Genomic DNA, 21,573 nt, shown 5'->3' on the forward strand with positions numbered 1-21,573 from the left:
GCTGTTTCACAGTTTGTTCAGACACGACAGCGGGCAAACGAGTGCAGCGGAGGCTGTCGAAACCACTTTCACAATGGCAGGATATCCTGCAGGTCACCGAGCCACGTTAACCTCTAACAGGAAGTTGTCACTTGTTGGGAGGAAGTGAGGATACCAGCGTTTCATTTGGGGGGGGAGTTTCATGAGGAGGTTGTGGTTTAGACTATACAATCTGTACAGATAAGGCGGGGAACAGTTGCCTCCAGGAATTTGAGGTTATGTAATTGCAAGTAAGTGTGTCAAAGGTATAAGATTTGTCATATGTAATATGAAAAAGTGATGCAAAAATGTCTCGTGTCTCAGTTTCTTGTACAGTGAAGGAATTGAATAGACCCACAACAGGCTTACAAGGCTTTTCCTCTGCGTGTTTTATTCAGGGGTTTTGTATAAAATTCATCAATTTTAACATTGGATATATTTATAGATACAGCTATCATACAACAAATATGTCATTACCAAACGTACAATGTCCCTTTACTGCAATTCATAAAATTACCATAGTTACCAAAGGTACCAATATAGGCTACTAGGTCCTGCTGAAAAAGCAGAATAACCAACAACAGTGAGCAATACTTAACTTCATTTGTCAGAAAACTGCTGGTGTTGTTATGATATTAACAGTGTGTGTGTGTGTGTGTGTGTGCGTGCATGCGTGCGTGAGCGTGTATGTGTATATGTGAAATGCGGCAATGAAGGGATTTTTTATTTTGTGTACCTTACTAAACTACAACTGCATTACAGTTAAAAAAAAAAACAAAAACAAAAAAAACACTGAAACATTCATATCAAAAAGACTGCATGAGTCATTCCATGTTTATCATACGACCCATATTTTTGTACACGTTAGGAAACACTGCATGTCTTTGTACCTCCACAGCAATTTCAAATATTCATTCCAGGCAGTGAAATCGTTCAAACTCGTCTGTCGCCGTATTTTGGTGTGTCGCTTTCTCATCACCAACAGTGTAACAGAATTAAATGGTACCACATTTTGATGTACTGTACGTTCGGTCGCTTGCCTTCGCCCTCCCGAGTTCATCTCGTCTCTTCCCTCCTCTCGTCTCCTAAAAGACCGCTTTTGCTTGTAAACCCATTTGACAAACACGCTACGGTACATCTGAAAACCACATGACTTGAACTCGAGTCACTGTTGTTAATATTGTGCAGTGGAAATATGATGCTATTTACAATACATATGCAACTGCACGGGCACAATGGAGTCCAATCGGGTCATATACGGCCTCCGACTGAGGCAGAAGCTTGTTTCTGGGTCTTTATTCTAACACACCAGATCTGCTGGGCATAAATCTCTTGGGTTTTATTCATTAATGTTTTAGAGGCATTTACTCGCTGCACTCTAGGATCTATTCTGGCTGCACCACAGTGTAATCAATAGTATCATTAACGAAGCATTGATTTAAACTTCCTTTTGTGCATCAAAAATCTTTTTTTAAGTGTCTCTTGATTGATTTTTTTGTTTGGTTTTGTCCCGTTTCATTCACTCATTCTTTATTTCTTTTGTTTTTTGTATACGTGTTTAATTTTTTTAGAGTATCCAGTCTTTGGGCTTAGAAAAAGTCATGATCTGCAGGTCGGCCAAAGACATGAGACATGCAGAATTTACAAGTCTTTTTGTCGGATCAAATTCAACTCAATCACCAACCAAAAACCATCATCAGTGCCGTCTCGTGTGTCAGGTGGAGACAGGAACGTACTCATGATCCGGTTTGGGCACCACTATCTCACTACTCGGAGCTTCATTCCTCATCCTACACTGACAACTCAAAGCTAACAGGTCCTGAGCATATCCACCTCTCTTTTAGTCCCTCTCACCCTTCCCTTTCAGTCTCAGGCATTGTGTCCGTGGTCTTTTGGCATCAGCATCATCGGCGACTGGAGCCGTCTATAGGGCGTCCATTGCGCCTCAGATCCCTAGCAGCTAGATGAAGAGGGGGCCCGCGTGAAGCCGTAAGAGTCCTTGGAGCTGGAGGTGAGTCCTGGTCCTCCATAAAGCTCTCGGGACTGCCCTCGGCATCGCCATCAGGCAGGCTTCCACAGCTGGAGCCTGGTGACATTGTCTCTAAGAGATCGTCCCTGGCCAGGCCGACCACTGTGTCCTGATGTGGTCCACCCTGCGGGCCCCCCTCATGGGCCCCGACCAGCAGCCCGGTTTCCCCATCAGTTGTGCTGCCAACATTCCTCCCTCCGTCCTGGTCCTCCAGGAGGTTGGAGAGGAAGCTGATGTACTTCATGGCAAGCCGCAGGATCTCGTTCTTGCTCAGCTTCTTGTCCGGGGGGTGAGTGGGGATGAGCTTGCGAAGCTCCGCAAACGCCCCGTTTACGTTCTGCTGCCGCCAACGCTCACGACTGTTTGTGAAGATACGGCGTACAATCTTTGGCTGGCCAGCTAGCAGAGGAACACGGAGGAGAAGAGACAGACATAAAGAGAGAGTAAGGACAGGAGGCGTTGACAGGACATGGTAACACAAACATCATGAAATGCAGGGAACAGATAATGCAGTAAAGCACTACAAATACAGTAATATAAATGGAGGAAGTACTGTCAGGAGAACAGATGCACATTGTGAGGTTTTGATAAAAAACAATGTGCTTGTCAGTAAAATTTAAAAAAAGCTGAAAAATCCTACGAATTAAAGTTGCTAAATTGTCCTCCGTACAACAATGGATTGTTAGATGATGGAGTAGAAGCTGAAGGCTTGCAAAAATGAGTACGAAATGCTGTGTGCCAAATACTATGCAAATGCAAGACAAGAAAAATGGTTAGGTTGTCATACCAAACCCTGTGATAGGGTGTGAGGGAGCCTGTGTGCTCCCTGTTCCATATTCTATGTACGTTTTTTTTTTTTTTTTTTTAATTTAGGTTTGATAAAATGCCCCGCTGCAGGTACACACATCCTCCCACCCCCAACAATGGTGTCTTCCAGGCTATTGTCGCCCCTGGAACACACCCAGTCTATCTTAATCCTTCAGCCCACTCTGCAGTAAAACCTTGGCATGGAGGCAGCAGCACCCCCATCCTCCACCCCTGTATATGGCACCGAGTGGGCAGCGGTGGCAAGGATGTTTCAAATGAAATAAACCCCAAATCCTCCTGAAAAGCGCTTACTTTGACGGCATGCAGGTACATGTATTTGACACTCTGATTAGCGTGCATTCGTTTATGCCGTGAATTATGATGCATTTTTTCCTCTGGGTTAGACACTTGGGCTGAATTTTTTTCTCTTTTTGCAAGGCGCCTTCTGCCACACTCAGATTAGGTACAGTGTGGGTCCATGTCAGTGGATGAGTGGTGATGGAGATGAGGTGGGGACGTTCAGGGGAACTAAATTGGCAAAAGGAGGACACAGCAGAAGTGCGTCTTACCATACTTATAAAGATCTAAAATGCGCCTACCCTCGTCGAGTTCAACCTCATAAGGCGCCGGGCGGCGCTTTACCCTGTTGCTGGGGTACATGCTGTACTGCTCCGACTCCCCTCCGAGACTTCAGCAACAGAAAAGCAGACAAATGGTGCACAGGTACGTTAGAAAACAGGAGTTACCGCTTTTACTTCAATGCACATAAACCTTACCAGCTTCCACTCTTTGCAGGAGGAGCGCGCGCGCGCACACACACACACACACACACACACACACACACACACACACACACTCATAAACACACATGCACACACACACACACACACACACACACACACACATACTCATAAACACACACGCACGCACACACACACACACACACACACTCATAAACACACGCACATTTATTGGCTAAACAGGCACACACAGGCTTAATAACTTCAACATGTTCACTCAAGCAAGCATCCTTTCACTCCTATCTCTGCAGGGCCACAGGCCTGAGGCGCAGCATCACATCTCTAACTTTCCACAGTGACGGCCACGATGATTAAAATGAAACCTGCATTCACGAATTACACGATTTCCCCCCCCCCCCCATTTTCTTTCACTCTGCCTCTTCCTTTACCTGTTGATGGCGGCGAGAGGCTGCGCCAGGTTGTAGAGCATCGCCCGGGCCGGGACAGGGAACGCGTTTGGGCTCAGCTGGACCATTCGAGCGTCGTCTCGTTGCGGCGGCGGCAGCGGCAGCGGTGGAGGTCTGCGAAGTTCCGTGATCGGCACCAAATGGCTCTCAGTCCTCTGCTCCACCGCTTTTATAGCGTCCCTCCTGGAGAGCTCGATCACCGGCACTTCCCTTTTCAGGTCAAGGGCGTTGTGAGAGGCAGTTTCCTTGGCAACGCCGTTGATGATGATGCTGATGCTGGTCCCGTTGCTCGAGTTCTGCAGAGGAACGTCATCCGTCTCCTCAACCCCCTTGAAGCGCCCTCCCCTCATCCTCTCCCTCTCCCTCTGCTTCTCCTTCTCCTCCCCCTCCTCCTCGTCGTCGTCGTCCTCCTCCTCCTCCCCTTGCTCCACCACCACCCCCCTCCTCGGCTCCTCGTGCTCCTTGCACCCGTTCAGTCTGGAGATGATGGAGGAGTCCTCTCGCTTTCCAGGACCGGACTCTGCATCGGGACTCCCGGGACAAAGCTCCGGCTGCCGTTTTTCCATCATTTTGATAGCGTCACCACTCGCTCGAGTCCTCTACGTCCTACAATAAGATTTCCTTTAGATTAAATAAAACACTGATCAGGAGAAAATGTGGCAGATAAATAACCAAGCTTTTGCTCCCCGTGCAGTTAATACGATGGCATTAAGATTAATTTATCCTTTTTATTATTATAATTATTATCGTTATTGCTGACTTCCAACAAAACAGTATAAGAAAGAGAAGTGATATCCTGTTAGTTGCTCGCTGGCAACATTAATTATTCTTCTCAATTATCACATTTTCTTTAATATCTTAATAAGACAAACGATTGCATTAATGTTATGTGACAAATAAATATAAAGCGTATTTAATTCTCGAGCATTTTCTTCATTATGATGAGCTGTTGAAGGTTTGAGACTCGTCTTGCTGTTGGAATCAAACAATCCTTACTGTTTTCCTCTCAAGGTTGATTTTACACTCATAAACATTTTTATTACAATTTGACTTTGAGCTTTGTCTTGTGTTTTTTTCTGCATCCATGCGTGTGGATCTCTTATCTGCGGCTCGCTCGGCCTCCAGCACGGTACATGGCGTTAAAAGCTCGCATCTAAAGGCAAGTACATTTGAGCTCTGCGTAAAAAAAAAAACGCGCTCGAACAAAACTGGAAGCGATATATATTTTTTTGTTTGTTTAATTCGGTTGTGGAATGATCTTTAAATCGTAGATGCCAGCGCCACGGCACGGAGAGAGCTTTCATCCCTTCGTCGAAATAAAATTCCTCCATCTTTTTTTTTTTTTTTTCCTGCCTTCAGCATATCCAGAAATAACCGCGTAAAGCTTCGAAATCGCTTGGACCTGATCGCTTTCGTCGACACGGATTGTCAGAGCAGGTTGTGTGATTTTTTGTTGTTGTTGTTGTGTATGTGTGTGTGTTTCTTTCTTGTTGTTGTCTTGTGGTTGTGTAGGCCACAGAGCTGTTGTTGTCAGAGCCGAACATCAACGCCTTGTCACATTCGATCCAGCGCACAACAGCGTTAGGTTGTTTTTTCAGCGCGTAATTAATTCAGTAAATGCCCCCCCAAAAAAATATGATTTACGAAACGAACAAACAGAACGCCGATTTTAACACAACAAAACAAAACAAAACCAAAAAAAGCGCACTTGTATTTGTGGGAATTCTCCAACAAGGCCTCGCATCCGTTATTACCTCCCGGAGGCGACAGTCTTTAACCCATCCGATCGGACAATAGCGGTAAAATGACGGCTAAATATCTCGCGCCGTAACACCAATAAGATAGAAATCCAATTACAGCGTTTAAAGAACAACTGACATGCTGCTTTTTTAAAAAATAAAGACATGTATTTTTTTCTCGCACTTACCGCTCCAGCCGTGTTGTTGATGTTACTGTGTAAGTGGAGCCATTTTGTGAGTGGGTCATCCATGTCTGAGGTTTTTTTTTTTTTTTTTCTCTCTCTGCCAGTTGTGGAGCAGTGTGTATATGTGTGTGTGTGAGTGTGTGTGTGTGTGTGTGTAGCTGAGTTATTCCTCGCCGCATCCAGCGCGCTCCTCAGTATGGGGAGCGGAACACAGGCCGCAATGTGGCCGAGTGAGATAAGCGCACGGCAGCGGCCTCTTCATTCCCGATAAGCCCCTAAACCCATTATTTATGAAATGATTCATTATTATTTGGCTGTCGTGGGCTATATAGGCTTGTGGAGGGCAAAGCATTAAAAAAAAGGCAAACAGGCACAGCGCAACGGCCTGTAACAACGTGAGGTGGTGTTACTGTAGCCCGAGCTGAGGTGTTTTAAATTATTTTTTATTTTTTTTATTTTTTGATGGAAGAAACAAAAGCGCAGGTTAAGCTTGTGACCTATTTATATTACCGACAAAGGGTTTTTTTCTTTTCCTTTCTTTTGTCACTAAGCCCATTTATCCAGCATTAAGATAACCAACGACAGCAGAGGGTTGTCTATCTTTTTCATTTTTATTTTCTATCTTTAAAAAAGAAAAGAGTATATCCATTCCTTCATATCCATTTCTGCGCCTTGAGGCAGGATGTAGCCCACTGATAGGCCAACACAGAAAAAGAAAAAAAAAAACGATGAAGGGGTGTAATTGCGATAACGACCCCTTAATTGAATGGGGACACGAGTATTTATCGATCCAGGGGAATAAATAATGAAATAAATAGATAGATAAATAAACGCCGTGTTGCGTGTCAGTGTGTGTGTGTGTGTGTGTGTGTGTGTGTGTGTGTGTGTGTGTGTGTGTGTGTGTGTGTGTGTGTCGGGCGGCGGTTCCCTCGGGGTCCCAACGCAAAAGGAGTCGTGGCTGCGGGAGATAAACGCGTATCGGCTCCTGGTCGCATCAGATAAATGGAGCCTGCGCGCTATCAGGACCCGTCCAGGCCTGTCTGAATGGCAGCAGGTACATCCTAATAACGGATCCTCCACACGGCTTACAGTCAAATACACTTATGAACTTCAAAATAATCGCATCATTGTTGTAAAAGATAGATAGATAGATAGATAGATAGATAGATAGATAGATAGATAGATAGATAGATAGATAGATAGATAGATAGATAGATAGATAGATAGATGTTTAATAAGGTTAGGAGTCCTACTATTAGTCACGACCCTCACACAGACCTGTTGGAGCTGCTCAGTCACGACCGTCATCCTATACATCCTGTGCACACACAGCAGCCTGACATAATCCCTTTAAGAGTTTATGGAGGAAGGAAACTGCAGCTGTGCCAAGAGTTTTTTTTTTAATTATTATTATTATTTTTTATTATCAGTATTGGTGAGGAGCACTCAGCACTTACACTCTGGGTCCAAATTAATGATGCAAAATGTGCACATCTAAGATATTTAAGTTTTAAGGTTTTATTTATTTTTTATTCTTTTATTACCAGGATACAGGATTTTGGGGGTCAATCAGGGATTAAAAAGCGTAAATATTGTGGGAAATAAGCACATTTTTCTCCAATGATCCCTGAAAACAAACATTAAGACAAATATATAAAAGAGGCAGGCATGTTTTACAGTTTAACAATAAACCTTATTGTCCAAAATCATATCAGTGTCCTGAATCAGTGAACTTAACAGGTAATTCAATTATCATAAATTACCCCAAGCATATTTTTCTGCATTATGTTCTGCAAAAAAGTTCTGACATCGGCCAATAAAATCAGACAAACTGACACATCAGCGTAGCTTTTAACGTCAAATTAAGAATAAATATCATATCAGTTCAAACCATATTATGAGTCTACAAATTGTTCATGCATCTAAGTGAGCAGATACAGAACAGTGTGACAGAATTTGTAATCTCCTTGTAGTTAATATGTTACATTCAGCCATAAAGGTTTGACAAAATAAAAGACTTTTATTTAGATGCAAACCAGCGTCAATCTCATGGAGCAGTGGGTGATACAGCACGAGTGACGTGAAAATGATCGTGCAAGAGCAGCAGGGAAATATGATCCGAAGAAGAAAAATAAGTGAAAAAATATGATTGGTTGTTTGTTTGTTCCCGTTTAGATGAGTTGCAATGCAAGAGAGGGCACTTTGAAAAAAAAAAAAAAGAGAGAGAGAAAAAAAAAAGAAGCTTTGTGTGCGTGTGCAGGTTGCTCTTCATTTTGAGGGTCTCGTGGGACAAGATGACATTTGTGGCACATCCTTACACATGTCAATCATCTGAAGTAATCAACAGGATTAAGGGGAACAGATCTGTGCAACATTTAAACACCGTGTGACAACATACAGTTCTGGTCACTGAGCATTTAGGGTGTTAAACTCTCTACTGTGTGCTGCTAACAGCAAAAAAATCACATTCAGAACAAACGAGAAGTGCTGTTGTCTTTTTTTTTTTTTTTTTTGATTGTCGGATAGCAAAGTTAATATAAATGCAGTTTGCTTTTTAAGACGGGCCTACCTCATGAATGAAAATCATCTCTATTCATCCATTTGTGACCATAAAGAACAAACATACGTAGTCATGCTGGATTTGAATCAGTAGTTCTAGTGTTTACCTCGTATTAAAATCAAAATATACTCTCTAGCCAGCACAGTCCTCTTCTACTGGATATGTTTGGTTTTTGATGTGTCATTTGGTTATTTTGTGATTTGATGAATGAAATCCAAGTCCCTTGCAGTGTCACATTGTTTTGCTAGGATATGAACCTCTAACCTTGTCATCCTTTGCAGCCATTTTGATATGCGAGTTTAACATGAAATATACACTGAGTATCTCACGTCTACCACAGGTTTTGGTCCATCGGCAGTGTTTCAAAGTGGCGAGTTTACAATCCAGAGACGGGCACCGTGCCACCGACTCCTTGTCAGCGCTGGCTGCGTCGTGCCGGCATGATCCGAAGGGAGGCGGTGCTTTCCCGGGTCATGAGCCGCGTCACCTGGTCCATCCCGAGGCCGGCCACCGCCTCTCCATTCACCTGTAGAATCTCATCGCCGATGCCAAGGAGACCTGTGTAGGGGCCTTCTCCACTGCCATCGCCCACTTTCTCTACATACACACCTGGGGGGGAAACAATTGTCACAATCAGTATAATTGAATAGAACAAAATCAGACAGATATTAATTTAAATATGTAATATGATGTCTGCAGAACTGTCCCTACATTTTGACATTTTGGATGATGTATCTGATCATGATTGATTACCAATTTTAACAGTAAAGCCAAAGGCAAAATTAATATCTGAACAAAGGCATTTCATTTCTTATTTCTTAATCATATTCTCTTGTCAGGACCACACAACATTACAGCCGAACTGATACTGGACTTTAAGGAGCTGATACTGAAATTAGGGGGAAAATAGAATCTGACGTTGATTTTCCCACTGATATTTTTATATAAACACATTTTTTTTTTTCTTTTTCTGCACAGATCCCTCAAATTACAAATCACTTGTGATAAAGATATGTACATAATAGGGGCAGGATATAACACTGTTGGACAAAAACCTCTGCTGCTCAGTACAAAACTAGTAAACTTTTAAAAAATTACACCAAGTATCTTTTTCTGCTTTTCCAAAACATGTTTTCATATGGTGCATATTGTACAATATATTTGTGATATATATGTTGGTGATACATCAGTCGGCCTCTAGACAATAAGGCTGGCAGTTATCTAAGGGTGTAAAACATCCACCAAAACTGCAAAACCAAACCCCTTCAAACAGTACCATGAGAATTTAGATTAAAAAAAGTTACCCGTGTCTGGTCGACCTTTGCCCCTTGAGATGACGAAACCAAAGGGACCATTTGGGGGTCTGGTGAGCTCCAGGAGGAGGGTCCCGTCAGAGAAAGCCTGGGTAACCCGGCCCACCGGACGTACGATTCTGGAGGGAAGTACTTCTTCAACACTCAGAGCTCTGTGTAGCTCGAGCTGAGGGCTTTCAGGGCTGTAACAACAGAAATCAGCTCTAGTCATAAGTAAAATATCTTAGTAAAATATCTTACTACATGTTCTTTTCTCTATTTCTTTTTTAAACTTACCTGGGTGCCAGACCATATGGTATCTGCACCTCTCCCAGTATCGTTGAACGCTCAGTTCTTCTCTCTAAACTCTGCACAGAGGAAGCTTTTCGCAGTTGGGCCAGTGGCAGCACCTAGTGGCAGATAAATGGCACTGTAACAAATAGTGTTTTTCATCCCGGCAAAATTCACCAGATCAGCTTTTGGAAGTGGAACTTTTTGGCTGTGACACACCTCCAAAACTAACAAGTGTGTGCTTGGCAGCACTCACACATTATGCTAATAGAGGCTGTGATTGGCTGGAATACAAAGTTGTTTACGTCTGTTTTCGTGTACTCTTGCAGCTGCCAAGAGGACAGCAAGGCCGGCTTCCAGAGAAAGTGGAAGGAAACACGGACAACCTGGAATGCATTATTTGTGCTCCCAGTGTCGGGCAGAGAGGCTGGTAATACTTCAAAGCCGCGGTGGGTCCACTGTGGCAAATAAGCAGCGAGAGGCACTTCAAAGCCGAACTGGAAGTTTAAAGAAATGTAAATAAGATGTTTTCTCCCCACGGCCTCCCTTTTTTTTAAAGGAACAAAATCACATCTATGTGATGTGGAGAAATAAAACAAAAGACAATGACTGAGGGGTGCATGAGTCCTGAACAAAACACCACTCGCTGCTCTCTCTCTCTCACCGTGTTCAGGGTTTGCAGTGAGGGCGTCCTCTGAATGCGGATGGTAGGTTGTGGTCTGCGTGTAGGGCTCGGAGAAGCAGAGCTGACCCGGGGGGCGGTGGGTATACTGAGCTGCTCCATGCTGCTGGAGCGGCCTCCTTTCACCAGTCTACCAACGCTGTTCAGACCGATGGAGGAAAAGAAGCGACGTAGGAAGAGCTTCGGCCGTCCATCCAGCTTTCTGTGGATGCAAAGCAATGAATATTGTTCAGCCCAGTCGCCAGGATGGACTAATGCTGGCACACATGTGATCATGTCATAGGCTATGCGTCATATTCACATTTCTACAATACGTGTCAAATCACATTCACATTCTTATGATCTGATGAGAGGTGAGGGGGATGGTTGTGGAGGTGTCAGAAGTGTGAGTGCTAAACCATAGACTGTAGTTCAAGTCTACGTGCAATATTTGCGACTGTGAAGCGACTGTGGGACGATTTCAAGTGTTGTTTGTGCTGACAACACTGCATGTTTTTAAAGAGATCTCATGACATCTCTAGCCGAGTTCATGGTCACCAAATCAAGGATTTTAAGTAAAAAAAAAATGTTCTTTTGCTGTTCTGGTGCTGGTGCCTAAACCTAACCAGAGCATAAGCACAGTGTTGTAATGACATACAATCATATAATGTTACCTAAAGAAACATGAAACAACATAAACATAAAGAAACGTTAAACTTCAATATATGATATTCTTTTTTTGATATTCTCAAAACAATGATAAAAACTGAACAAAGTGACAATCAACACACCAAGAGCTGTTACAACGCTTATTTTGCTAATGATTGTATCACTCTGGCCTCAATGAATAGGGTGTTTCATTACCAGAAGAGGGCAGGATTGCCTTGATGATCACAGAATATTTTGAACAATAACATCCTGCAGAGTGTAGGTCAGGGTTTTAATCTCCTAACTGCTACCAGTCTGGCACGCTCAAGTTGCCTTTGGGAACAGCGTTGGTGGGGGCGAGGGATTTATTTTCTAAGCCATCATAAGAGCGCTGTTATCTTGGCTTACCTGGACCCGTCAGAGTTTTCCTCCCATATGGCCTCGGCTTTCAAATGTTCTGCTCTCAGCAGCTCCGCTCTGAGGTCCTCTGCCCGGGACATAGCCAGGCCTCGCAGAGCAGGACGACACTCAGAACCAGAACCGAGGTCTCCACTCAGACCTGCTGGTGAAAAGGCTGATGTCAGAGAACCACTTAAAATATTCTCTTCTGTTGTGTGTGACAAGTAATCAAGTGGTGCTTGTACTGTGATTTGTTTATATTGTATATGTGTTATATATACATATTATATGTATAATTTACATATATTTCTTTTGCATTATATGTATTTTTTTATACAGGGGGTGCCCATGAAAAAGAGCTGAAACTTATCTTTTAGCTTTTAAAGACTTGCTATTTTACTTTGTATTGTTTTATTGTAAACCAGGAGTCTTACGGGTTTTGGACTATTAGTTAGAAAAAAAAAAAGCAATTTGAAGAAATCAGTTTGTATTCTGGGAAAATGTGATGAGCATTCTTCACAGTAATTTTGTCATTTTATTTTACATTTCACTAGTAATTTGTGAAGATAACTGACAGATCACCACTTACCTGTTCCATCTGGAGTGGCATCCCAGAGCTCAGCAGCTGGCAGGTCAGTTGCTATTCGGGCTGGGGAGTACCTCAGAGTGGAGGGCCTGATACAGGGCACTGGGTTACTTGTTGCAGGGGTCCCTTGGTTCAAAGCCACCGGAGACTCCCTTCTTGCTTCTGGAGTGTCCAAAAGGACCTGGGATCCTCCCTCACCTCCCTGATTTGAAGTCATCTGAAACTGAACTGTGGATTGACCTGCAGCAGAGCGGTTTCTTGAACTTGACTTTAGGGCTGACTTTATAGGCAGAGCTGGGGCAGGTGGTTGTCCACCCGAGGCCTCGAGTAAACGTGGCTCCAGATCGATGGGGCTGCCTGGGGCGAAGGAAACAGCTCTGCTCAAATTGACCCTGTTCCTGGGATTAGAGTTTCGCCTCTGAGCCCAGGATGGACCGTAAGGACCGTGGCCAGACTCCAGCCGACTCTCTCCTTTCCTGCTCCTTCTCCTGAGTTTCCCAAACCCTGATGACTTCCACCCTGTGCTGCTCTCTTTATTTTCCCCCAGCACGTAAGCTCCAGCAAAAGTGACAGTCAGAGGAGCTTTGGGGCGAGTACTTGGCTCTGGCTTGTTTGGAGGCACCCAGTGAGGAACAGCTTTTCCTCGTGGATCCTCAGGGTTGCCTGGATGCTGTGGCTCGGTGCTCTGTGGGTCTGTGGTCGATGAGACAGGCTGAGGTTCCCTGACCACAGAGCCACATGCCTCACATTTCTTCACCAGCACTATTATCTCTTTAATGACCGTTGTGGGTTCACCACTGACAACCACATCTTCTTGCTTCTGTGGTGGTGGCATGGAGACACTTCGATGGCCTTTACTCCTCTCTGAACCACTGCTGCTAGAATCTGTATTACTGTCTTTACTCTTTGACTTGGGCATCCCAGACCTGCCTCGCTGTTTCATTCTATCCAAGTACCGGGACTCTGCTTCTTTCTCTGACTCATCCTCAAAGCGTACCCGTGTGGGCGAACAACCATAGCGTTTGGATCGACCACCTTGTTCTCCGGGGGAAGTGTCTTTTTGATTGGGGACAAGGAGTGGACCAGATACAGTTGGAGCTGTAAGATCTTCTTTGGTTTGAACAGCTTTCTGTACTTGTGTTGGATGGGGAGACTCAGTTTGCTGCTTCTTTCTGCAAGAAATAACACAGAAGTGCATATTAAAGACATTTTATCTAGTCTCTAATACCCCCTACTGACCAAAGCAAACCAAGATCTCGTTCAGGGCTGGTGCTAGTGTTGTGACGGAATTCAACCTGCAAAGCTTTGCCACCACAGAGACATTCAGTCATTGTATATGTCACCAATTTCCGAGCCTTGCTAGGGTCGACTCTTTACAAGTATCGCTCCTGGCTTTGTATGCCCACACTGGCATCCAAACATGACTGGTCCTCTGACCATTGCTGCTGGTGTCCATAGACAAAGTCTTCTGTTTATTCTCCTGTCAGGGAGCTCTGTTTTTTAAAATGGCTGACATGAGCGGTTTTAGTTGTCCCTTGGTCACAATAATGCTGCATCCAGCCCCTGACATAAGTGTTTCTTCATCTTAGCATAGCAAAGTGTTTGTGCTGATCTGCAATCAGTTGGAATCAGAGAGCTACTTCTTTGGCTCCAGAGTAGGAACTGGCTCCGAACAAGCACCTGAACTGCCTTGGTCAAAACGGGTATAAGAAGGTAAAGGGCCATCTACACCAAGAATGAGGATTGTAACAATAGTTATAATGATGTCAGCATCCACTCTAATGAAGAGTAACGTCCTGTAAACAGAGTGTCAAGCATGCGCTGCACACTCCATCTGTGTCAGCAGCTTAGGAAAATGGATATTGATGACCTGTTACTGCTGAACCCACCCTTAACTCCAACCCTAACCTTTACCCAGAAACAAAAAGAATACCATAAAGAGGACGTTGGTAAAGGCAGATCAAACTTCAGAAAACCCATCAGCACCAAAGATCCTGATATCATTTTATGTAAGTGTTTAATATTTGTGAACATCACACCTTGTAAATTCAGAAGGGTTATGATTGGCTGTCAGTGTTTCTCTCACACTTGTTTTACATGACTCATTAATAGTAATTGTTATAGTTATGGCTTTTGGTGTGGACATCTCTTTACACATGTTCATTCATTTGTAAGCTAGTAGCTCCTGAAAGTGAGGGAAAGACATGAAAGCAAGAATGAGCATGAAGGTGAAACTGAATGTCAGGCATCTCTCAGAAATAGACCAGGTAGATAAAAGTGTGTATTGCGTATGCTGATGGGGGCATTTCAGATGGCAGCTGTTTTCATTTTATGACATAATAAACTGCAGTGACACATACAGTACATGTAGCTGCTGCAGGTACAATTCACAACCCTAACCCTATCAAGGTTAGCTGTGCATAGTTGATGCTTTCTGCTGATAAAAGAGGATTTCATCTGTAACAAATATTACATAAACACCAGACATTTTCTCAACATTGTCAGCTCTGTCTTTGTAATTACAAATCATAGCCTGGTTCCAAAGTGCAAAAGAAGGATAGGCAAAGCAGAGGAAAAGGTAAAGAAGACACACGGTTGGGAAATTGAGGGATAAACAGGAAACTAAAAGAAAGAGAAAAAGAGGCAGTTGGATCACTGAAGCAATTTCCAGAGAAGGTATTAACTTGTGTGCAAATGGAGCTTGTTACCACAGCATTGAGTCATACCCACGCCTGTCTATGCAAAACTGGCACAAGTGGGGCATTTGCAGTCTCTAATGTCTAGCTTGTGAAGATGTCACAGCCCTCAGAAGTAGCTGTAGCCAACTTACGAGGTTGATCTCTGATCAGAGTGGGAGCGTCTGCTGGGGCGATCGCCTTTAATGTGATTGGAACGAGCCTTGAGTCGCGCTCGCTCCAGGAGAAGCTTGGCTTGTTCGTGTCTTGGGCTCAGCGGAAGCTCGTCAGTTATTACAAGAAGTGACCTGATATTCAAGACAAAGAGAATAAAAGGTCATTTTTGACATGAAGACCACACGGGAATGGATAGAGTTGAAAAGACTAGGCTGTGTCTGACTGGATGAAATGTTTTATTCACTGAAGTCTATAACTGTGCAAAGATTATTGCGTGTTGTGACATATCCAGCAACATCATATTCCCCACAGAGTGACTTAACATAGAGTGAATCAAGCTGTGTCTTCCTAAGCTGCCTTATGTAATATCAGATAGATGGACTGGGGTGTGGAAGTGGAAGTGGAAGTGAGCGGCAGAGAGAAACGTCATCCATCTATCCATCTATCCTCACGCCCAGCTAAGCTGCTCTGCATTGTGCTTCATCGTCTGTACTTGTCTTTATCCCCTGGCCCAGTGATAAAGATAGCATGATACACCAGCCATGTGGATTATCCTTGTAATGGACTGAGAGTGATTCATTCTCTCCTGTGTATCAAGAGGAAAACACATTATGTTTCAATAGATTACAGTTTGTCATGTCAGTGTTTGACAAACAACACATAATTAGCAGCCTGTTTCAGTTGCCAATATCCAGCTGTTTTATCCTGCATGTTTATGATGATGATGATTTATGATGATGATGATTCCATATTATGTAACTAAATACTATTAGTCTGCCACATCTTGGAGGCAAATATTGCATTTTATACTAGAGTTACTGGTTACACTTCCTGTTCACTAAAAAACATTACATTTCAAAATTTTGATTTTAGATCTGAATTTTTCCGATACATTTGAAGATCACATGTTATTTTTATGGGTTGAGATATTATTTTCCTTCTTGAACTAAATAAAAAACTGTTGCAGCCCATTGCTGTAGATTAAATTAGCTGACAGTACATAAAGTACTTAAAATCAGCATAACCATAAACATCTACCGCAGTAAAATGCAACATACACATTGATGCCGTCTCATTCTCATTCCCACACTGTCAACTACTGCCACTTTGGGTTGGCATTTTTATTAAATTCCAAAACTGAAATTTGGGGGATGTGCTGATACGGATATGAGGGAATAAAACTGTATACAAAATATCGGCTGATAAATCCATATGGCAAATATGGATTTATCAGCCGATATTTTGTATAGACAGAAAACATGTTTGTTTTTTGTTTTTTTTGCAATGATCCCTTAACTGTGGGGATCAAACTAGACAAATGCAGGATTTTTTTGCAGTTAAACATTAAACTTCATCGTCCAAAAATTAAACATTACTGGGTGTTAATAACTATAAATAACCCCAAGTATCTTTTTCTGCATTATGTTCTGTTCGGTTGGGCTCTTGTCAATATTTCATGATCTGCAGATGAGATTCAACAGCCAGAAAGACTCTCCTTTAAAATACGACTGCTCAAAAAATGGTCCAAAGTCTGTCTGGAGCCTCCAACATTTTATCCCTATTGTTAAATATCCCATTTTGCAAATCCCTTGCAAATGAGAGCTTAATTTCTGAATTGTATTTGAATAAAATTTCAGCTTCATTAATATTCATCATCTTCTACATATGTTCCCTGATGAATATATCCTATTTCATGCCCGCATCGCCTCTTGAAAATGATTCAACCTTGTTGTCAGTGTGTTTGTTTTGCTTGTGCAGGGTTCTGCAGCTTCTTTGACACTCAAGCTACTTCAAACTGTGAAAAAAAGAAGAGACTCTAAATTCCCATGTACACAGCAGTAAGACTGGAATTTATGAGAGGTAAGGCTATAAATAGAGCATAGGAGTTGTATGTCGCCGCCCCTGTCAGGCGCTTACAGAAGGATTGCATTGCTCACCTCAGATAGGGTTCAAGTTCCTGGGCGAGAATGGCTGAGTCTGAGCTGTCCGACACCCCATGAGCACCTGCGACTGGTGTAAAAACAGAAAAGGTACAAATTTCAGCGTATCTGATATGAATTAAAACTCTTGTGTGAAAGCTTTAAAAAATGCTCCAGAGGATTCATACAAACACAACAAAGACTTCCTGTATTTGTTTCCCTCTATAATTAGCTAATGTGGTGAATAATTCACATGTTTTATTTTTTATTAAAGGCTAAGTTCTTATTTAATGTGCTTAGTTTGGTCCAACAAAGCTGCCAAGAGAGCCATCAGCCAGAATTACAAGGACATGTGGGTATTAAAATAAATGGGTCTTTGTATGATCATAAGGATTTTCATAAACCTTTATACCATCAGATTCAGTGACAGTGTAATAGGTTATCCACGCTGATCCTTAATGTCAATCAAAAAACACAGGTTATGCAACTACTGACAGATAACGGCTGATTTCCCAGAGACGAGAAGGAGAAAATCACTTGATAATAATGGATTATCCCATGTGTCTTGCAATACTTTACTCTATTCATATTGACACATGCAGAGAGGAGACATATGCAGTGTTATACTCTGGGAAAATACTTAATCTGACACAGCACATGCATAAGAAAACAGCCATTAGCACACAGACAGAGATACAAAAGCAGGGACACTTCCCCCCACCGCTCTGACTGCTAATAATAGCAACACCCGCATGCACATCTGCACATCTGACATCTGTTCAAAACCGGGAATCAGCCAGGTTGCATTTTGCTTTTCTATTTAACATAACAAGGAGACAGAGGAAGCCTCGTTTGAGGAACTTCGAATGGTTGCAGAAGCTGGACGACAGCCAAAATATGAACATCATGAAAAGCTTTATGACAGCGCTCACCACACCAACAGTGGTGCTGCAAATCACAATCGAAAGACTGTGATTGAGCCAAAGGATAAACCGAAGCCATTAAACCTCTTTCTGTTCCCTGAAGTTAATGAATGCCTGTTTTTGTTTGTTTTCCAACTCACACAACAGAATGTAACAGAGCAGAGTCAGATAAACGTCTTTAACAGTCTTTAACAACACTTTGTCCTTCAGTATTACACAATCTTTTCATCGACAAACTAAAAATAAACCACCTCAAGACGGGGAGGAGGGAACGCACATTTATGTACTGCTCTGTCGTGGGAGTGAGGTGGTCGAGGTGGATGGAGGGCGTACAAAGTCCATAACTTTTGAACCAGATTCCAGGATTCGCCTCAAGGCTGCGGTTGGGTTTAGGCAACCAAAACACTTTGGTTATTTTGTGAGGCAGCTATATTTGCAAGATTAGGCTATTACGTATTGCCAGGCTTCAAGCTACGCAATTGTGCCGAAACACAAAATGATCAGCGTACTGTTGAGTAACACCTGGTGAATATAGCAACAACCAGTGAGGGACACGACAACGGTGGCTCCTCAAGGGGTTAGCTAGCTGCTATAGCATCGGTTATATCAGAACTAAAGAGTATATATCATTGAAAGAAGAGCAAAGAACAGCACTGGAGGCTTTTAATGACGGAAAGAGGTTTTTCTCGACTGGCTTCAGGAGAATTTTGATCAACCAGCTTGCTCCTACAGTGGATTGTTTTGGCTGAAGTTTGCCCATGAAAGATGACGATAGACAGACAGTCCCATCACCTATGATGACCTATTTTTCTGAAAAGGCCATTCCCATTTCCAAACAGTTTCCAAGGAAGACTTCCCAGATGGATGTCGCGCCTCAGATTTGCACTTTGGTTGAGGTTGGGAATAGATAAAGCTTGTGAAACCTTCAGGAAATGCAATCTATCAGACTTACTTTAGTTCAGGTTAGGGAAGGATTGTCAGTTCAACTCTCTTTCCTACAAACTTATTGGTGACTCGATACCAAGTTGATCTCTCAAACACTTAAGTCAAACTTTTGCCTGTTTATGTCTTCACCCATCACCCTCAAGAGACCTACCTTTAGAGTCCACTCTGTCTGTTGTGTCTTCATGGTAGCCACCACTTTCCTCTCCGCTCTGGTCTCTCTCCTCCCTGCAGTTCTGTTGTCTTTCCCTTAACTTGGCGTAAGCCCTCTGCTTCACCTTCAGTCGCTCGTCAGCAGACAGCACCCCGCTTTGTGAAGACACGCTCTCCCAACTGTCTGAACTGCACATCCCCTTGCCGTCTGTCTCCTTCTGCTCGCACCTTTCCAAGAAGGACTCCACGCTGTCGGAGTATTTGAATAAAGATGATTCATCGCACTCATCCACTGCAGTACCCACGTCGCTCCTGGTGCCAGTTTCGGCTGGTTTAGGCTTCCTCTGAGGCCCCGCCAGTGCTTCTGTTCTAGTGTAGTCCTTCAAAGGTACAGTGGAGGGGATGTTGTTGGGGCCGACACCATTAAGGAGCAATGTCTCAGGGCGTGCCACCCTCCAGAAGCCCTTGGGTGGTGCCCAGTGTCTAGTTGACGTGGAGGAGGAATTGGAGGATGTTGTAGCAGCAGAGGTGGTAGCAGGTGACGAGGAGGAGAGCACAGGTAGAGGAGGAGGATGAGGAAAAGGAGGGGATGGGTCATCCTTACTGCTGCTCGAGTTATCGGACAGAAGACTCTCCAAACTAGTACCCTCCCCGAGCCCACAAGGCTGACCATAATTTCGTTCTGAACTCTCCCCCTCAGTTTCCTCTACCTCCTGGAACACCTGCTCTCCTTTAGCGTCAGCTGGAGGACTGTGGATCTCCAACCTAACTTGCACCTCCACCTCCTCCTCTTCATCACTGCTGCTCAAGATCCTCGCTGCACCTGATCGCCAGGATGATGACAGCAGAGACAGCTGACCCTTCGCTCTGGGCCGCTGTCTGAGGAAGACCTCGGAGGAAATCCCAGCCGGACTGCTCACTAAAACCTCCGCGTCAAACCTTTCTTTCTCTCTGTCTCTCCCTCTTGTCCTCCTCTGTGTGAGCGACTTCACCTTTGTCTGCAGCGCGTGCACCGCCGAGCTCTGAGCAGGAGGAAGTTGGGTGCCCAGAGAGGGTGTGGGGAGAATGGGCTGGACAGGGCCGGTGATGAGTCCCCAGTTGATGGGAAGGCCAGCGGGCACAGGGGAACTGGATTGTGTTTGGTTATTATCAACCACCTTCTCTTCCTCCATTGGCTGGTCATGCACATGAAAGTCCAGACAGATCCTAAAGATAATAAACAGAAGTTTGTTTGTTTTTTTAAAAAATCTTTTATATGCATGCATGAAAACTGTTCTACATTTCTATTACCAGCTACTTTTTTTATCTGATCTGCCTGGTGAGGAGATATGTAATGTGGATTCAGTCACGTTGCCTTATCCACTGATTACTTTGCAGCCCACAGGATAATCCGTCAGAATGAGTATAAGCAACTGCTGCCTGCAACTGAGCCCCAGGCACAAATAAACAATATTATAAACATTGTGTTAACCAGAATACAGATTGGAAATAAACTTTCACTGTGAATCGCTCACTTATTCACTAAGCAAGCACAGAAAAATGAATTATTAAGCCATAAGATGTCAAAAAATCTTAACATCATGTGATATAATGTAGATAATTTGCACAGCACCTTGCAAAAAAAGGCAATTTGAGAAATTATAATGAACGTTATGAACAAAGTCAGCTTCACAACATCCACTTGAGCCAGATTTAGTTACATAAACAGGCAAAAGACACACACAGTGAATACTGCACCTGGATGTTTAGTGACGATGGTTTCCTTTCAAAGCACAACTCCAGCGTTGCTCATCGTGAGAAAGTTGCCATCAATTCAGGCGCAAAATGTACAAGTTCCGATGTATTCGCAAAGCTGCAGGAAACGTGCAGATGTTGCGGCGCGCATCCTCAAGTCGGTCGCCCGTGCAAGAAAAGAAAAAGCGGAACAACTTCCCCTGCTTTTTTGATTTTTTTTCCCCCTAAACAAAAACAACAAAAAACAACGAGGGAGCCCGATGACGTCTCTCGGTGCGGCTCCAGATTCCCTTTGCGCTGCGCTCTCACTCTCTGGTCCACACAGCTCTCCGTCTAGGCAGCGTCAGGCGATCCAGCGGCCTCTCAATCATGATTGGTCCGGTAATCCCTTCAGAAATCAGTGGGATTAGACAAAAATGGAATACGAAAAAAAAAGGAAAAAAAATGCCTGCTTTAATTTTGCCCTTGCCTCGAGAACCCGTTACCGAGAGGAGCTCTCTGTTGCGTAAGTGCAGAGCGCACACGCCGAGTCCCCCCCCTCCTGCACACAGGAGCCTAACAAGCCAATGAGACAAAAATGAAACTAAAATGTCTTTAACGGGTTCCCTGCTGAAAGAGGCATCCCCAG

General features: G+C 43.6%; 2 protein-coding genes and 1 long non-coding RNA gene across 10 annotated transcripts; 1 reads left to right on the plus strand and 2 right to left on the minus strand.

The window, feature by feature from the left end:
* Positions 1 to 384: 384 nt before the first annotated feature.
* tal1 (T-cell acute lymphocytic leukemia 1) lies at positions 385 to 6,122 on the minus strand. 3 transcript variants are annotated; one of them, XM_037083961.1, is made up of 4 exons: positions 5,989 to 6,122; positions 4,044 to 4,667; positions 3,454 to 3,542; positions 385 to 2,446 (listed from the first exon to the last, which is right to left on the minus strand). In XM_037083961.1, exons 2-4 carry the CDS (start codon positions 4,628 to 4,630, stop codon positions 1,923 to 1,925), a joined length of 1,200 nt encoding a protein of 399 aa, XP_036939856.1. In that variant the 5' UTR covers positions 4,631 to 4,667; positions 5,989 to 6,122; the 3' UTR covers positions 385 to 1,922. The 3 variants fall into 3 exon arrangements, with proteins under 3 accessions (XP_036939856.1, XP_036939854.1, XP_036939855.1); XM_037083959.1 differs by having other exon boundaries at positions 3,424 to 3,542; XM_037083960.1 differs by having other exon boundaries at positions 3,424 to 3,542; positions 4,044 to 4,682; positions 5,989 to 6,120.
* Positions 4,702 to 9,014, plus strand: LOC119011119. Its single transcript, XR_005072125.1, has 3 exons — positions 4,702 to 5,498; positions 6,090 to 7,039; positions 8,886 to 9,014. It is a non-coding gene; the product is annotated as an uncharacterized LOC119011119 (long non-coding RNA).
* Positions 8,924 to 21,077, minus strand: si:ch211-13f8.1. Of its 6 annotated transcripts, XM_037083952.1 has the most exons (12): positions 20,949 to 21,077; positions 20,502 to 20,636; positions 19,213 to 20,417; positions 17,212 to 17,284; positions 15,253 to 15,405; positions 12,426 to 13,594; positions 11,846 to 11,999; positions 10,793 to 11,012; positions 10,434 to 10,625; positions 10,135 to 10,247; positions 9,850 to 10,040; positions 8,924 to 9,154 (listed from the first exon to the last, which is right to left on the minus strand). In XM_037083952.1, exons 3-12 carry the CDS (start codon positions 20,381 to 20,383, stop codon positions 8,961 to 8,963), a joined length of 3,630 nt encoding a protein of 1,209 aa, XP_036939847.1. In that variant the 5' UTR covers positions 20,384 to 20,417; positions 20,502 to 20,636; positions 20,949 to 21,077; the 3' UTR covers positions 8,924 to 8,960. The 6 variants fall into 6 exon arrangements, 5 of the variants coding, with proteins under 5 accessions (XP_036939847.1, XP_036939849.1, XP_036939850.1 ...); XM_037083954.1 differs by lacking the exon at positions 20,502 to 20,636 and having other exon boundaries at positions 11,846 to 11,996; positions 20,949 to 21,068; XM_037083955.1 differs by lacking the exon at positions 20,502 to 20,636 and having other exon boundaries at positions 10,515 to 10,625; positions 20,949 to 21,068.
* Positions 21,078 to 21,573: the final 496 nt, after the last annotated feature.

Source organism: Acanthopagrus latus, chromosome 21 (genome assembly GCF_904848185.1).
Source record: "Acanthopagrus latus isolate v.2019 chromosome 21, fAcaLat1.1, whole genome shotgun sequence".
NCBI classification, from domain to species: domain Eukaryota; kingdom Metazoa; phylum Chordata; class Actinopteri; order Spariformes; family Sparidae; genus Acanthopagrus; species Acanthopagrus latus.

Coding starts and splice junctions, on each gene's coding strand:
- tal1 (XM_037083959.1), bottom strand. CDS start 4,630: ATGATGGAAAAACGGCAGCCGGAGCTTTGTCCCGGGAGTCCCGATGCA. Junction 3,543..4,043: donor CCTCTCGCCGCCATCAACAG/GTAAAGGAAGAG, acceptor CTGTTGCTGAAG/TCTCGGAGGGGAGTCGGAGC. Junction 2,447..3,423: donor TTTAGATCTTTATAAGTATG/GTAAGACGCACT, acceptor TTCCTCTGCTAG/CTGGCCAGCCAAAGATTGTA.
- si:ch211-13f8.1 (XM_037083952.1), bottom strand. CDS start 20,383: ATGGAGGAAGAGAAGGTGGTTGATAATAACCAAACACAATCCAGTTCC. Junction 15,406..17,211: donor GAACTTGAACCCTATCTGAG/GTGAGCAATGCA, acceptor CTTGAATATCAG/GTCACTTCTTGTAATAACTG. Junction 13,595..15,252: donor TCTGATCAGAGATCAACCTC/GTAAGTTGGCTA, acceptor TATTTCTTGCAG/AAAGAAGCAGCAAACTGAGT.